The 16,916-nt window shown below is 34.8% G+C and overlaps 2 protein-coding genes across 5 annotated transcripts in view; one reads left to right on the forward strand and one right to left on the reverse strand.

Annotated features, from left to right (window-relative positions):
- Positions 1-369: 369 nt before the first annotated feature.
- Positions 370-15,543, reverse strand: entpd5b (ectonucleoside triphosphate diphosphohydrolase 5b). 4 transcript variants are annotated; one of them, XM_058755920.1, is made up of 14 exons: positions 15,040-15,543; positions 12,745-12,974; positions 11,063-11,142; positions 10,834-10,977; positions 7,743-7,818; positions 5,204-5,239; positions 4,865-4,953; positions 3,569-3,648; positions 3,422-3,483; positions 3,213-3,314; positions 2,061-2,204; positions 1,664-1,720; positions 1,460-1,575; positions 370-1,376 (listed from the first exon to the last, which is right to left on the reverse strand). In XM_058755920.1, the coding sequence occupies exons 2-14, from the start codon at positions 12,965-12,967 to the stop codon at positions 1,293-1,295; spliced, it is 1,293 nt and encodes a 430-aa protein (XP_058611903.1). In that variant the 5' UTR covers positions 12,968-12,974; positions 15,040-15,543; the 3' UTR covers positions 370-1,292. The 4 variants fall into 4 exon arrangements, with proteins under 4 accessions (XP_058611903.1, XP_058611900.1, XP_058611901.1 ...); XM_058755917.1 differs by having other exon boundaries at positions 3,213-3,317; XM_058755918.1 differs by having other exon boundaries at positions 3,213-3,317; positions 15,033-15,543.
- LOC131527074 (sterile alpha motif domain-containing protein 15-like) overlaps positions 15,137-16,916 on the forward strand; it is a 6,980-nt gene continuing 5,200 nt past the window's right edge. The window contains exon 1 of the mRNA XM_058755921.1: positions 15,137-15,271. The gene's annotated coding sequence lies outside the window, so the exon portion shown is untranslated. The remainder of the gene's footprint in view (positions 15,272-16,916) is intronic.

The following is a 16,916-nucleotide window of genomic DNA, read 5'->3' on the forward strand; positions in this document are numbered from 1 at the left end:
ATCTGACGAGTGAAAGTGATTTTTGATGATTTGACGAGTGAAAGTGATTTTGACGAGTGAAAAAGTGATATCTGATGAGTGAAAGTGATTTTTAGTGATGTTTGACGAGTGAAAGTGATTTTTAGTGATGTTTGACGAAAGTGAAAAGTGATTTTTGATGATTTGACAAGTGAAAAGTGATTTTTAGTGATTTTTGACGAGTGAAAGTGATATCTGACGAGTGAAAAGTGATATCTGATGAGTGAAAGTGATTTTTGACGAGTGAAAAGTGATTTTTGATGATTTGACGAGTGAAAAGTGATTTTTAGTGATGTTTGACGAGTGAAAGTGATTTTTGATGATTTGACGAGTGAAAGTGATTTTTAGTGATTTTTGACGAGTGAAAAAGTGATTTTTGACGAGTGAAAAAAAGTGATATCTGACGAGTGAAAGTGATTTTGTGATTTTTGACGAGTGAAAGTGAAAGTGATTTTTGACGAGTGAAAGTGATTTTTGACGATTTGACGAGTGAAAGTGATTTGACGAGTGAAAAAGTGATTTTTGACGAGTGAAAGTGATTTTTAGTGATGTTTGACGAGTGAAAAGGTGATTTTTGACGAGTGAAAAAAAGTGATCTGATGAGTGAAAAAGTGATTTTTGACGATTTGACGAGTGAAAAAGTGATTTTTGACGATTTGACGAGTGAAAAAGTGATTTGACGAGTGAAAAAGTGATTTTTGACGAGTGAAAAAAAGTGATATCTGACGAGTGAAAGTGATTTCACGAGTGAAAAAGTGATTTTTAGTGATGTTTGACGAGTGAAAAGTGATTTTTGATGATTTGACGAGTGAAAGTGATTTTTAGTGATGTTTGACGAGTGAAAAGTGATTTTTGACGATTTGACGAGCAAAAAAAGTGATTTGAAGAGTGAAAAGTTTTTTAATGAGAGACAGTGTTTTCAGTGCTGTTTCTGTAAATAGTCTGGAGCTGGTGTGGAAAGCTTCTTCACTGCATTTGCTGTTATCCAGGATTCTGTCTGGAATATGCTTGAACTTAAATCTGCTTCAATCCAGAAAAAGTTTAGAAAGTTAATGGAGACAAATGTACATGTTATTAATTTTAATTGGGGAAAAAGAAATGCTCAGTGCTGCATTAAAGACAGACTGCTGTAAACCGTAACGCATTCGCTCAGTGATGTAAACAACAGCAGCATATTGTGGTCTGCAGATCAGTGCTCGTCTCAGAAAGCTCCTGAGGAATCAGTTCATCCCAGAGATGGATTCCACAAGTCTCTGATGAAGACATGAAGCTCTTTAATGGATCCTGAACTTCTGGTAGTGGTAGATAGCAGCTCCCAAAGCCCAGCTGGTCTCCACGTTCCTCACCTTCTTGGTCAGCTGGAAACACAAGCAGCAGGGTTAACTAGTTAACACTAACTAACACTAGTTAACAGGTTAAAGACAGAGAAACCCAGACGTACCTGCAGGACGGTGCTTTCCTTGAAGCCGAAGCCGTCTTTGAGCAGACAGACGATGTATGTGAGATCCATGCAGAGGAACGGATAGAGCTGAGTGCGTTTAGATGGACGGTTACACACTACACACACACACACAAGAACTCATGTTGGGTTTGTGTGATCATCACATACATGTATATGAGAGGAGAAGATGAAGATGAGTCTCACCCTCTTTGGCTCTTTTCTTGAAGTCTCGGATCCTCACGGCTCCTCCTCTGCTCTCATCTGCAGTGTTTAAGAGATTCATTCTCATCACAAACTTATAGATGTTTATTGTTATGTAAAATTCACAAAAATACTATTTTATATTATTTGAAATTTTATATGAAATATGTATTTTCCAAAAAAAAATTTTACCAAGTCTTGTACTATTCAGGTGAAGTAAAAAAATAAACATTTTACGTTTTTTTTATTTATTTATGTCAAGAGCAAATACTTCTTCTGTTCATTTTGCATCTGCAGTAAATGTCTCTTGATTTAAGGATGTTTAGATGTCTGTACTGAAAACAAGACAAACACTTTCACTCGATGACACATCTTTATGTGTGATTTAACCGTGTCTCACCGATGAGTCCGGCCTCCACGGCGTGATCGAAGTAATAAGAGAAGGCGTAGAAGGTGTTGCTGTCCTTCAGCTCGTGAGGCTGTTTAATGATGCCCTTCACCACCTTCAGCATCTCCTGATAACACGCTTTAAAGCCCGTCACACCTGAGCAGACGACACAGAGCTCACGATTACATTCAAATATCACTCATTCAAAAGACTTTTAATACAGAAGGTTTTTTTATGACATACATTTTCTTCCCAGATTAAAATCATTTTCTTTAATGAATTAAAACTGACATAAAAATAAAATAACATTACATGAATAACTAAAATCAAAATTCCTTAAGTATTATTTACTTACTATTAAAGTATATTTTAGTTTTTATATTTACAGTTTTAGTAATTTTGTTATATGCTTGTCATTTTTCTTATTTAGTTTTTAGTATTTCTGTTTATTTTTTTCATTTACTTGCCAAGGCAACATTTACAATTCTCATGTAATATTTTTTATAAATGAAATAGAAATACAATTTATATACTTTACTACTTTTATACTACATATGTTATTTTATATAAATCATTTATGTAATAATTTAATACATTTAAATAACTTTTTAATTAATTTCTTATTTAGTTTTTTCTTTTTTTATTTAATTTACTTGCTAATTTACAATTTATAGATTTTCATGTAATATTTTTCTTTTTATATAAATGAATTAAAGAGAAATACAATTCACGTTTTAGTACTATTTTACTACTATTTATAATATTTCAATTATTTATAAAAATCATTTCTAAATGAAATAAATATAACATGAAAATTATAAATTCACAATATTAAATGCTACAATACTAGATAATACAAGTAACACTATTTCCAACTTGTAAAAGCCCATCGTGTCACTGTGATGCATGCAGATGTTTTGTCAGTAATTCTCGTGATTCTCATTAGTTTCTTTTTACTGTAGTACAGTGATTCTTTTACTCTATTAGTGTACAAATATCTGTAACATTAATTCAGTCTAATACTACCATGATGAATAAATATATTTTTAATTTAAATAATATTTTTCACATTTCAATAACATGAATTTTAGGGTAAATGTAATCATTATAATAATTTAAAAAAAGATATTTATGGTCGTATGAACAGGTTTAATTGTGTTTTACCGTCAGTGACTCCGCTGACGTGATAATTGAATCCTCCGAAGCTGAATTCACCGGTGTATTTTTTTGGCAAACAAGAGCTTGGGAAAACTTTCTTTTCCAGACCTGCTGCACACACACACACACACACACACACACACACACACAGATGAAGACTGAAGCAGTCGCTGCTTGTATTGAACTTCACGTGTGTTGACGTGTTTGTTTGGTACCGTCTGAACCCAGCGCTCCCAGAGCCGACAGACGCGCCGCTTTGATTCCATTTCCAAGGTAACTGTGAAGAAGAGCGCACGTTTAGAGCGGGAAACACCACATTCCTACATCATCATCATCATCATCATCATCATCATCATGGTCACCTGTGTGTGTAGAGCTCATACATGCTGCTGAACATGTCGAACCTCACCATGTAATCCGCTGGAGCGTGCTCGATGGTTTTCTGTCAAATACAACAAACAGCTGGAGTCACGCCGTTCAGAAACTTACCACAGTTATGGTTGCTAAGGTGCTCTGAGTGGTTGCTAGGTGGCCCAAAACACTAGTCTCTAGTAACAAATGTAAACATCAGTGTTTCCCACAGACTTGCAATCTATTTGTGGTGGCATATATATGCAAATTAATTCTGTGCCAGCAGGAGGCGCTTGTAGAGTGTGCGAGAGCGAGGTTTCCCCGGTAACGCTGTACACAAAGCAGAGCTCCGCTCACAAACACTGCTTTATCAGACATTGCATGCAAGATTAAATGAAAATGCCATCCAAAGTTTTCTGAAGACAGTCGGAAATTTCCTTCAGAAATACAGTGATATAAAAACACCCGCACCGGGTTTTGATTTTGAAACGTGCAGTGCTCATGTTTATTCAACCAATTCAAAGACTTTTGGAAAATCTATTTGTGGCGGTCAGTTTTGATATTGTGGAGGGCGCCACAAATAAATCAACGTATAGGAAACACTGAAACATACAATACCTGGGCAAACTTAGAAGTCTCTTCTGCTCACCAAGGATGCATTTATTTGACTACAGTAAAAATGTGAAATATTATTACAATGCAAAACACATAATCCTTCAGAAATCAATTCTAATATTCTGATTTGCTGCTCAAGAAACATTTCTGATTATTATCAATGTTGAGAACAGTTGTGCTGCACAATATTCACAGATGAAAAAAAAGTTCAAAAGAACAGCATTTATTTGAAACGGAAATCTTTTGTAACTTTATAAACGAGTTTACTGCCACTTTTCATCAATTTAATGCATCCTTGATGAACAAAAGCATTCATTTATTTTTATTTTTAACTTCTGAATGGTAGTGCATCACAGTTTCCGCAACAAATATTGTGCAGCACGACTGTTTTCAACATTGATGATAATCAGAAATGTTTGTTGAGCAGCAAATCAGCATATTAGAATGATTTCTGAAGATCATGTGACACTGAAGACTGCAGTAATGATGCTGAAAATACAGCTGCACATCACAGAAATAAATTACAGTTTAACAGATTTTCACATAGAAAACAGCTGCTTTACATTCTAATAATATTTCACAATTTTTACAGTATTTCTTATCAAATAACTGCAGTCTTGGTGAGCAGAAGAGACTTTTGGCCGCTGGTGTATATTATAATCAGCTGCTGGTCAGTAGGTATGGTGTCTGACCCTTGATTTGGGCAGGAAGGTGATTTGTGTGGATCCTCCGCCCAGATCCAGGATTCCCACCGTCTTCTGTGTGTTTCTGTGGAGTCGTCCTGAAAACAGCATTAAAGATCTCGTCTGAGAAGATCTACAAACATTAACACTTCTGAAGGACAAAAACAAGAGCATGATTTTATGAAATATTAATCAGCAGGTGTTTGACGGCTGATAGAAATCAACACCGTGCTTTCAGAACACGAGTTATTAATGTCTTATAATGTTATTCTAAAGAACATCAGCTTTAAACTCACTGACATCATGTGTATAAGCTCTATTTATTAAACTCACAGTAGAAAGTCTCACCTGTCAGGAAGTTGACTGTGACCCAGGCCAGAATCCCTGTGAAGACACATATATAACAGTCATTTTACCTCAATGCATGACGTTTAATAAAGAATCACTTGTACTAATATTCATAAGTGCAGAGCTGATCAGCTTCACGTGAATCAGAGTCTGTTTCATAATAATAATAATAATAACTGTGCTGCAGTAATGCTGTGGTTTCTGCTGTCTGAGCTCTTGATGCACACTCCTCACGTCATCTTTAACAAGCTGAACCTGCGTGTATCTAAAACAACTAGTTTGCAGTTCTCAATGATGACGATTCCCATCGCATTCTCACTACTGTAATATACTTTTTATTTAAATCAGCATTAGAATCACAATACAGTACAAATACTACCATGATGTACAAATTTTACTTGTGAATAATTTAATTTGTAATTACTTTAATAAATAATTCTCACATTAAAGTCATTATAATCAGATTATTTTGCGTTACAGTTAAGAGATGTAGAGAGAAAATGCGCATGTAAAAATTAAGTGGCTTAAGTTTATTTAAAAAAAAAAAATTTTCATCAAATTATAATTAGTCCAATATATTTTGATATTTAATTCAGCATAAATTTGCAATACAACAAATACTACCATGATGCATAAACATTTTACCATTAAAAAAAATAATAATTCTCACATTAAAATATCAGATTACCTTGCGTTATATATGAGATTACATAACAAATTTAGAGAAAATGTGCTTAAATGTTAAAAAGCTAAAATCTTTAGGCCTAGTTTTTGTTTATGAAACAAAAATAGCATAATTAACATTTATTTTTTATTTAATCAGCATACATTTACAGTACTATAAATACAACCATGATGTATAAATATTTTACAATTTAAATAAATATTTCTCACATTAACCCTAAAAGGGGCGACGTATCCTTGGGGACAAACACTTGAGAAGCAGTGAAAGTGTAGGTGTCATTTCTTGGTTTCATGTTGAAAGCGTGTTTGTTGTGAATATTTAAATGAGTGGCTTTCGCTTCTCCATTCTTTGTTTAGCTCACAGGAAGTATTTAAATCTGCATGGCCGCCTGTAGAGGGAAATCTACTCACCCTCCGATAAACGTGGATCTAGTTCACATATTTACACGTGTTGGAGGGGACGTACCTGTTTAACAAGCTGTTGTTCAGCATTAGCTAATTAGGTTTGCATTGAAATCTTATGAATTAAATGCTTACGTGTTTTGTAATCTGTCTCTAAAGGGGTATAAATCAAGATATAAAAACACATTTATAGACTCTGAGATTTTGTGGCTTGTGTTTTAGAAAATCAAATCTTTTTGTAATCTTGAATAAGACTACAAACACATATCGTTGGAAAGGTCTGACGGTCAAGGTTCCATATTTGGTGACTGTTTTATAATAGAAGTGATATTGTGACAGAAAATGATTGATTTGTGAGTTTTTGGGTATAACCCAGTGGTTATTTTTGTTATAGTGCCCAAACAAACTCTCACAGGAACTTCAACTTCAAATTTGGAACACGACTTGGTTAGACATATGGCTTTGATTTTATTAGTGCTGTGTTCACAGAGATCTGACGATACGAGTATATTAGGACACGTGTGCAGCAGTGACCGCGCTTAATTTGAATACAAGAACACAGTTTAAAATTGAGTAGAAAAGTGTGAGGTTTCTAAAAAATAATGAAGTGCAAGTGGCCAGTTGATTGCGTTGTTGTCTGCGTGTGATGTTGTATTAGAAATACACTACCGCTTACCTGACTCTGCCTGAGAGGTAAGGAAATATACACTTACCCGAGATTATTATTTTTTTTTTATATCTCTGAAATATATGATAGCATTCTTGAAAACAATCTTTTAATGTATTATTGAATAAAATATTAGTTAATTATCAAAGAAAGCAAAAAATGAATAGCCATAATATGGACTTTTGTAAATGCTGCGATGCTCAGATACTGTGATTTCCTTCTCACATTGCTGATTTCACCATTAACTCTTCACCTGAACAGTTTATGTTGCTGTATATGCTATCATTGTAATCATTGGCCATCAAAACATAGGGGTACACATCACCCTTTCTGTGTTATCATGCTTGGTTCAGGAGATACGACACAAAATACATCATTTGGTTATGGCGGAAAGTAAAATGGTTGCCACGGCAACCGCGAGGTGTTTTTCCGATGGCTCCATTTCTGAAAATGTTCAGGGCCCTAACTTGTACAACTGTACCAAGTTTCATGCTTTTATGAAAAAGTGAAAATATCACCTCAAATTTTGCACACATCACCTGGACTGTGACTGGAGTACTGCGCGTGGACGGAGGCGCTTAGACTCACAAATCATACCAGCGTACTTTGAGGTCAAATTGCGTATCTGCTATGCAAAATGCATACAGGTTGGCAGGTCTGTTATAATATTCCTTTAGTTTAGTAAAATATGAGCTGCATGTGACTTTCTATTTTTCTATTCTAATTTCTATATTTGTAAACTTCTGTTTATTTGTGATGTTCTGCGTTTGTTGTTTGCGGACAGACCTTCATTCATGCCGTTCATGATACTGACGCTATCGACAGGCACGTAAAACGGAGATTCATCGAAGACGTCTTGCACCTGCAGACAAACACATGACAGTGTTGAGACTGAAAATACCACGGTAAAAACAGTGTAGTGGACGGCATCGAACAGCACTCATGCTGGAGGTGAAGCAGCTTCTCTAGCGTTCGAGTAAAACGCTGAAGTGTGAAACTCTCGACTGATTTAGATTCACGGTTCAAGATGTGCCTGTGTTCATACTGCAGTTGTATTTAACCCTCTTTAAAAAAAATTCTCCATCAGAAAGATATGGAACTTGCTACATAAACACAAAAAGGTCCCTGACCCTGCAGCACAGAAGCAGTCATAAGCAGCAGCTATATTTGTAGCAATAGCCAACAATACATTGTATGGGTCAAAATGATACATTTCTCTTTTATGCCAAAAATCATTAAGATCATGTTCCATGAAGATATTTAGTAAATTTCCTACCGTAAATATATCAAAACTTCATGTTTGATTAGTAATATGCATTGCTAAGAACTTCATTTGAACAACTTTAAAGGTGATTTTCTCAATATTTAGATTTTTTTGCTCCCTCAGATTCCAGATTTACAAATATTGTCCGATCCTAACAAACCATACATCAATGGAAAGATGATTTATTCAGCTTTCAGATGATGTATAAATCCCAATTTCACAAAATTGACCCTTATGACTGGTTTTGTGCTCCAGGGTCACAAATGGTCCTGAAAAAGATTTGTGCTGTCAAACAATTAATCGCATTCAAAATAAAAGTTTTTGTTTACATAATATGTGTGTGTACTGTGTTTATTTATTATGTATATGTAAATACACACACATACAGTATATATTATGAAAATATTTACATGTACAGTGCCCTCCGAAAGTATTGGAACAGTGAGGCCAATTCCTTTATTTTTGCTGGAGACTGAAAACATTTGGGTTTGACATCAAAAGATGAATATGAGACGAGAGATTAACATTTCAGCTTTTATTTACAGGTATTTTCATCTGGATCTGATACACAACTTACAAGATACCACCTTTTGTTTGAACCCACCCATTATTCATGTGAGCAAAAGTATCGGAACAGATTGACTTAAACTATTAAAGTGAATAAGACTTAATATTTAGTTGCAAATCCTTTGCTTTCAATAACTGCATCAAGTCTGTGAGCCATTGACATCACCAAACTTTAGCCTTTCCATCACTGTGGTCCATAAAATCAGTCCATAAAACCTTGTCCCAGAATTTTTGAGGCTCGTCTCCTATTCTTCTCGCTAATGAGTGGTTTGCATCTTCTGGTGTAGCCTCTGTACTTGTGTTCATGAAGTCTTCTGCGAACAGTAGATCGTGATACCTTAGTATGTGGTTTCTTTCTACCTCAAGAGATTCCAGATGGTTGTACTTGCTATTTCCAGCGTTTGTGCAGTGGTTTGATTGATTTTTCATCTTCTCTCAGCTTCACAAATGCTCGTTTTTCACCCATAGACACCTCTCTGGTTTTCATGTTGGTTACACGTCTAACTAACTATAAATGCAGTCTGCACGGATCTGAAACTGAGCGCAGACATTCAGTGCTATTTATTGTTTGAATAATCAATTAACAGGACACACCAGGGCAACAAAACACACCCGTCAGTCACATGTTCCGATACTTTTGCTCACATGAATAATGGGTGGGTTCAAACAAAAAGGTGGTATCTTGTAAGTTGTGTATCAGATCCAGATGAAAATACCTGTAAATAAAAGCTGAAATGTTAATCTCTCGTCTCATATTCATCTTTTGATGTCAAACCCAAATGTTTTCAGTCTCCAGCAAAAATAAAGGAATTGGCCTCACTGTTCCAATACTTTTGGAGGGCACTGTATATACATTTATATTATTTGTAAATATATTTAATATATAAACCTAAAATATTTTTCTTAAATATATACACATGCATGTGTTTGTATTTGTTTATACATAATAAATATACACAGTACACACTCATATATTTTGTAAATAAAAACTTATATTTTGGATGCGATTAATCGCGATTAATCATTTCACAGCACTAAAAAAGTGTCACACTTGTAATTTTCATAATCAAAAAATTACCACACTGGAAACAAATAGGAAACCAATTCCATCTAGTGGAAAGATTTGGTACTGCGCTCCAACAAAATCTTACTGAAAGCTCATTTGTTGTGATATCAACATCATTTTTTTTTTAAACATGTTTTGGGAAGTTATTTCACTGAGAATTTGAAAATAGTATTTTTGCACATTTTTCATAATAATAAACTTCTGTAACTTTTTTTAACTCTTTCCCCGCCAGCATTTTTGAAAAAAGTTGCCAGCCACGTTTTTGCTGATTTTGGCACCCAGAATATTTTGTTGTATAAATATCTGAACATGCAATACATCAAAATAAAGATCAGACCCTCTACTTTCAAACAAAAAAAATAGTTTTATTCTAGCTTCAAGCATTGTTTTTTTTTTGTTTGTTTTTTTTGTTTTTTTATCAACACTTGAATGTAGGAAGGTTTCATAAAAAAAGCAACATTTTGAGAAAAAGCTATTATTAAAGCAAAGATGCAGTAGATGGCTTCCATCAGTATCCCAAAGCTTCACAGGCCTTTAACACTTTCTGGATCCACATTTCACTCTGTAACTTTAGGCGGTTTTTCATTTAAATGCAGTTAGTGTTGATGATTGCATTATTTTTCATATGCATATGCTTTCATACGAGATCGCTCGTTTCTGCGTCTTCCTCGTCTGTGTTTTTGATCGGCACTTTCTAGACTCATTCAGGAGATGCGTAATAGCGCACCCTAGTATATAACAGTGAAAACACGGAAAATTTGGCGGGGAAAGAGTTAATTTCTCTTTTTTTCTGGTCAATAGGCAATAAATTGATAATAACTACTGTATAAATATTATGTAGTGCCATAAAATCCCCTCAAAATACAAAATATTAAATTAAAAAAACATTATCAAACTAAAACACAGTACATTAATTTTATTGTAATAATAAACTATAGTTTTTAACCGCGGTGCGAGCAGCACCGAGGGTTACGCTGTACCTCCTCCAGAAGCGCGTGAGCTTTAGCCGGCGGCAGCAGCCTCAGTCCAGCCGTGGCTCGGAACAGAACCGGCGTTCTCTTCCACTCCACCGGAGGAACCGTCTTCTTGGCCACGCGCAGCAGCTGACGCACCGTATGACCGGCCTGAGAGCACAAACATCAGCGCTGACTGCACAAACACACGCTTACAGCACGTCTGCGGATCACACATAAGCCCCTAATAACTCACAATCTCAGGGATGTCGGCGAACGCAGAGAGACCGGGCTTCATCGAGTGGAACATCTCATTATCCAGCACCGGCAGTCCGTCTGAGGGCAAAACAACAGACGTCAGAAAACTGTCTAGTAATTTTCATAACTCACGACAGTGATTCTCTTTACTGTAATTACTGTAACTATTACTGTAACATTTTTTATTTAAATCAGCATCAATTTGCAGGACAATAACACTTTTATGATGTGTGTGTGTGTGTGTGTGTGTGTGTAATACAATAAATATCTTATTAAAGTCATTAGAATCAGATTATTTTGCATTACAGTAATGAAATTTATAGAGAACAAGTGGATGTAAAAATCTTACAAACTTAATTTTATTTATAGGAAAATAACAATATTTTTCTTTGGATAATAATTAATGCAGTACATTTTTTACAAAATTTATCTACATAATCTACATCTACATAAATTGCAGTTTAACAAATACTACTAGTAGTAGTAGTATATTTTTATTTAATGCCATGTCAGCATCTTAGTCTATTTTCATGACAAAAACTTTGTATTCAAATAAATACAAGTATAACAAATACAATAAAAACCAGCAAACAAACAAACAAGTTATAATACACAAGATTTTTTACTAGAAGATATGATAAAAATTCTAAAACCTTTTTATTGGAAAAATTACTAAATAACTCTAAGTGAGTTCACTTCATAAAAGAGTTTTCTACATGCATTAAAAGCGGGACAGTCCAACAAATACTACTATGATGTATAAATATTTTATTAATTAATTTAAAAACAAATAATTTTCACATTGAAGTCATTAGAATCATAATTGTTTTTCATTACAGTAAAGAGATGTGCCTAATTATCACAAAAATATTTATGCTGCTAAAAAGGCTATTTTCCATGTAAAATAATATTATATTTTTAATAGGATTGTAATTAGTAAAATATATTATTGACTTAATTCAGCATAGATTTGCAATAAAATACATAAAATAATGATGCATAAGTATTTTACAAATTAAATAAAAAATAATTCTCACATTAAAGTAATTTAAATCAGATTATTTTCTATTACAGTAACGAGATTTACAGAGAAAGTGTGCTTAATTTTCACACAGCAAAAATATTTATTTTTATAAATATATTTTAGAAATAATTCCTAAACAGGCTTAAATTTATTCATGTTAAAATAATATATTACAGTTTTCTTTTATTTTGATTAAAGAATGGGGTGAAATAAGGTAGATGTGTTATATTTTGAATTAGTAATATTTTGAATTAGTTTCATTTTCCAATTTTATTTTAATTTTAGTAAATTTGTTGTGTGTTTTGCCACATTTATTATTTTTTAAAATAACTCTACATAGTTTATTTATTTTGTATTTCAGTTTTAGTTATTTTAGTGCATCATATTAAATAAGAAGAAAATAAGAAGAAAAGTTTCCTTGGCAATAAGCTGAAATAAAATAAATGCTATTTGATTTCAGTTAACAAAAATATTTTAATGGTTTTAATTAAATATAATAACCCTGCAGTGTTTTAGTTGGTTATAAATAAATCAGGTTTATTTCTGAAGTTACTACATGCAAAATTCATTCCATAACTACAAATCTTCCTGTTACTGTATGTGACTGTCATGTGTTTCAACCCCTCAATGATCTGCTGTCTATGTAGTGATCTCACCCGGGTCTTTCTGGATGAAGGTGTAGACGTGGATGCGGGTGCCGGTGCTGCCCGCGTCAAACATGATGCTGTAGAAGATCTGGCTGGCGTTAGCCGGGCGACTGAGGGACGGCAGGGCGTTCCCAAACCTCTCGGAGAAATCCACAGCATTCCTCTGAGAAGACGACGCTGCGAGGAGCGTCCAGACGGCCAGAAGATGCCAAACCCTGAGCAACGCAGACATCCTTAGACTGAAGACAGAGCAGAGCAGACGCTGTTTATATACCACAGACACTCCCATCAACGAGCTGCATCAGCAAACCATCATATTTAACCCTCAAGCACCCTTCACGAACAATTTGGGCAAAATTATTATTATTTTTTAGTAGTTTTCTTAAAGGGATAGTTCACCCAAAAATGAAAATGTGATGTTTATCTGCTGACCCCCGGGGCATCCAAGATGTAGGTGACTTTGTTTCTTCAGGAGAACACTGATCATTTCGTGTCTTTAGACCTCAATGTATCGTCACGAGCCGCAGGGTTTAATTTGGTTTTGTCTCTGTATGTTTTGTTTTTTTTCTCTCAAAGCCGTGAGTCCCATTGACTGGCATTATATGACTGACAGACTGCAACGGTTTGAGTTAAAAATCTTCGTTTGTGTTCTACTGAAGAAACAAAGTCACCTACATCTTGGATGCCCCGGGGTAAGCAGATAAACATCACATTTTCATTTTTGGGTGAACTATCCCTTTAATCTGAGTGGTACAAGACTTGGCTACTTTTTTTTTTAGGTTTGCCATCTGAACACACACACACACAAAAAACTAACTTCGATTCAACAAAGTTAAGTGGTTGAAAGAAAACTCCTTCATTTGTCCTTCGTGGACGAAAGTGGGCACCCATTGGAAATGAATGGGAAATACTAAAATTATGAGCATTTTTTTTATTCGTCCAATAAAAATCAATAAATACAACACAATGCAGATCATACATACACATAAATGAAGGGGTGAGCCTATACAACATTGTCAATATGGCAAACACTCACACACACACACACTCACACACACACACACACACACACACACACGTTTGTTTTTGTGAATTGTGGGGACTCTCCATAGGCGTAATGGTTTTTATACTGTACTTACTGTATGTGCTATTGCCCTACACCAACCCTACACCTAAACCTACCCCTTACAGGAGACTGTCTGCATTTTTACTTTCTCAAAAAAACAACAAAAAAAAACTCATTCTGTATGATTTATAAGTGTTTTGAAATATGGGGACATGGGGAAATGTCCTCATAAGTCACCTTCTCCTTGTAATACTTGTCATACCCTTGTCATTATACAAATTTATGTCTTCATAGGTCACAAACACACACACACACACACACACACACACTCTCACTCACACACACACACACACACACACACACAGACACACACACACACACACACACACACACACACACACACACAGACACACACAGACACACACACACACACACACACACAGACACAGACACAGACACAGACACACACACACACACACACACACTCACTCACACTCACACACACACACACACACAATCACACACTTCAAAGTCAGATCAAAGTCCTACTGCAAGATTTGTTGATGTCTGGAACACGCTACTGGTTAGGTTTACTGTTTATTCTTACCTGTTCGGTACCTTTTACTTTTTTGACTTTGATTAAAATTTGATGTTTTTTGTTAGAAATAAATTATAACTCTGTCTCCTTCTCTGTCTTTTCCTTATGGCATGGTCAGATTTGTCTGTATGCATATTTTGGCATCTCTGTATAGTCTTACCCAACACAAATGTTTTTGTTGTTGTTGTTGTTGTTTAACTTGTGATCATTTATTATTATTATTTTTTACTTAAGTAAAAGAAATATTAAATATAACATAAAAATAAGCATATTTTACATAAAATATGGTACTTTTAGAGGTAAATAAATTTAAAAACACCAAAAACACAAAAAAAGTGCATGAATTGATAGTTTTATAAGATAGTGATATGACATTTAAAAAAAAAAAAAGGGATCAGACCTCCACGAAGGGCAAATTAAGGGCTGCTATACGAAGGATGCTTGAGGGTTAAACAATTATACCAGTTATTGGTTAACATCTTTTATCTCCAAATAAGACATAGCCCTCGAGGAACACTTGACTTTCTTACATATGATCTGTCAGCACACGAGTCTGATGAAGCTTCGAGTGCAGGACTGAACATGTGCAGAAACACTAACAAACAGCTGCTGATCGCACAAACACACAGTCACCTCTCACCGGCTCGGATCCGCGGAGTCAGCACAGCTTCAGCCCGATCCAGCGGTTTCTCCGGCGGCTTCGAGGCGCATGTTTCGCGCCGACCTCGAGCTAAGATTAACCGCGACGCCGCCTCAGCACATTCACCTGCTGAACGCTCACATTCTGCACGGTTCAGCAGTCAAACACGTCTAATCTGTGACTTCAAACTTTACGTCGACATGTTTTTGCAGTCAAACACTTCTAATCTGAGGTAATTTACTTTATGTCGGTTTGTTGTTGTTTGTTAACGTACCTGCTAACTCGCTGAAGTAACACACAAACTTTAACTTTGGTTCAGTTCAACGCGAGTAACTATAAGTGGTTCGAATATAAGTCTGTTTATGAATCCTGAGCGTTTATACCGTGCCGAGTTATGATTTATGATTGATGGTAAAAGTGCCGGTGTTTGACAGCAGCAAACTCGCGTTTGATTGACAGCGGCAGGTGGTGACGCAGGCAGAGTGTGGGCGGGGCCAGAGTATCTCTGACCAGAAACACGAGACGAACGCCAACGTCGTGAGAAATATTTAAAGCAATGTCGTGAACAGAATGCGTTTAATTAGTGTTCCATCAAAACAAGCATTTTCTGCAAAATTGGAAATGTTGCTTGGCAAGTAACTGAAATAAAATAAGTTCAAGTACTGAAATTGCTAAAATTGTAATATAAATTAAAGCTAGAAATATTAAAACATATAAAATAAATTTTAGAAATGTTGCAATGGCAACTAACTGACGTAAATTAAAATGAGGCTACTTGAACTCAGAATTACTAACTGATATAAACCTAAAACAAATAAAATAAATAAATAAAACCATTAACAAATGTTAAATATTACAATACAAGAGAGAGAGAGAGAGAGTTTATAATTATATAGTATAATTATAGAGAGATAGAGTTTGTAATTATATAGTACAGTTTACATAGTATATACTATTTGCATGACAAAACAAGTTTTTTTTTAAACATTTTTAGCATAACCTGTAATACAAAAAAATACGTATATATTATATAATGTATACATTATACACACCCACCCACACAAACACACACACATATATATATATATATATATATATATATATATAATAAAGAGGAGGGAGAACTTCCAGCGTGTCATTAGAGTTCAGTTCAAAAGCCAGCATCTCTGATGGTATGGGGGTGCATAAGTGCAGACGCTATGGGCAGCTTGCATGTTTTGGAAGGCACTATGAATGCTGAAAGGTATATAAAGGTTTTAGAGCAACATATGCTCCCCTCCGGATGACGTGTATTTCAGCAGTACAATGCAAAACCACATACTGCAGCTATTACAACAGCATGGCTTCGTAGTAGAAGAGTCCGGGTGCTGAATTGACCTGCCTGCAGTCCAGATCTTTCACCTATAGAGAACATTTGACACATCATTAAACGAAAAATACTTCAAAGACGACCACAACCAGCTGGAAACCTGTATCAGGCAAGAATGGGACCAAATTCCAACACCAAAACTCCAGAAACTCATAACCTTGACACCCAGACATCTTGTTTTGTAGCAGGCATCAACTTTGAAATTTCTCAGTTTAAACATTTGTTATGTTATCTATGTTCTATTGTGAATAAAATATTGGCTCATGTGATTTGAAAGTCCTTTACTTTTCATTTTATTCAAAATTTAAAAAACATCCCAACATTTCCGGAATTCGGGTTGTGTGTGTATATATATATATATATATATATATATATACACACATACAGGGTTGGTGAGTAATGGAATACATGCAACAATACATGGAAATCAAATTACAGTTACATCTGAAAAGTATATTAGATTACCAAAGTGATTATTTTGAATTTTAATGTACTGTAATTTATTTCA

This window comes from Onychostoma macrolepis, chromosome 20 (genome assembly GCF_012432095.1).
Source record: "Onychostoma macrolepis isolate SWU-2019 chromosome 20, ASM1243209v1, whole genome shotgun sequence".
NCBI lineage: Eukaryota > Metazoa > Chordata > Actinopteri > Cypriniformes > Cyprinidae > Onychostoma > Onychostoma macrolepis.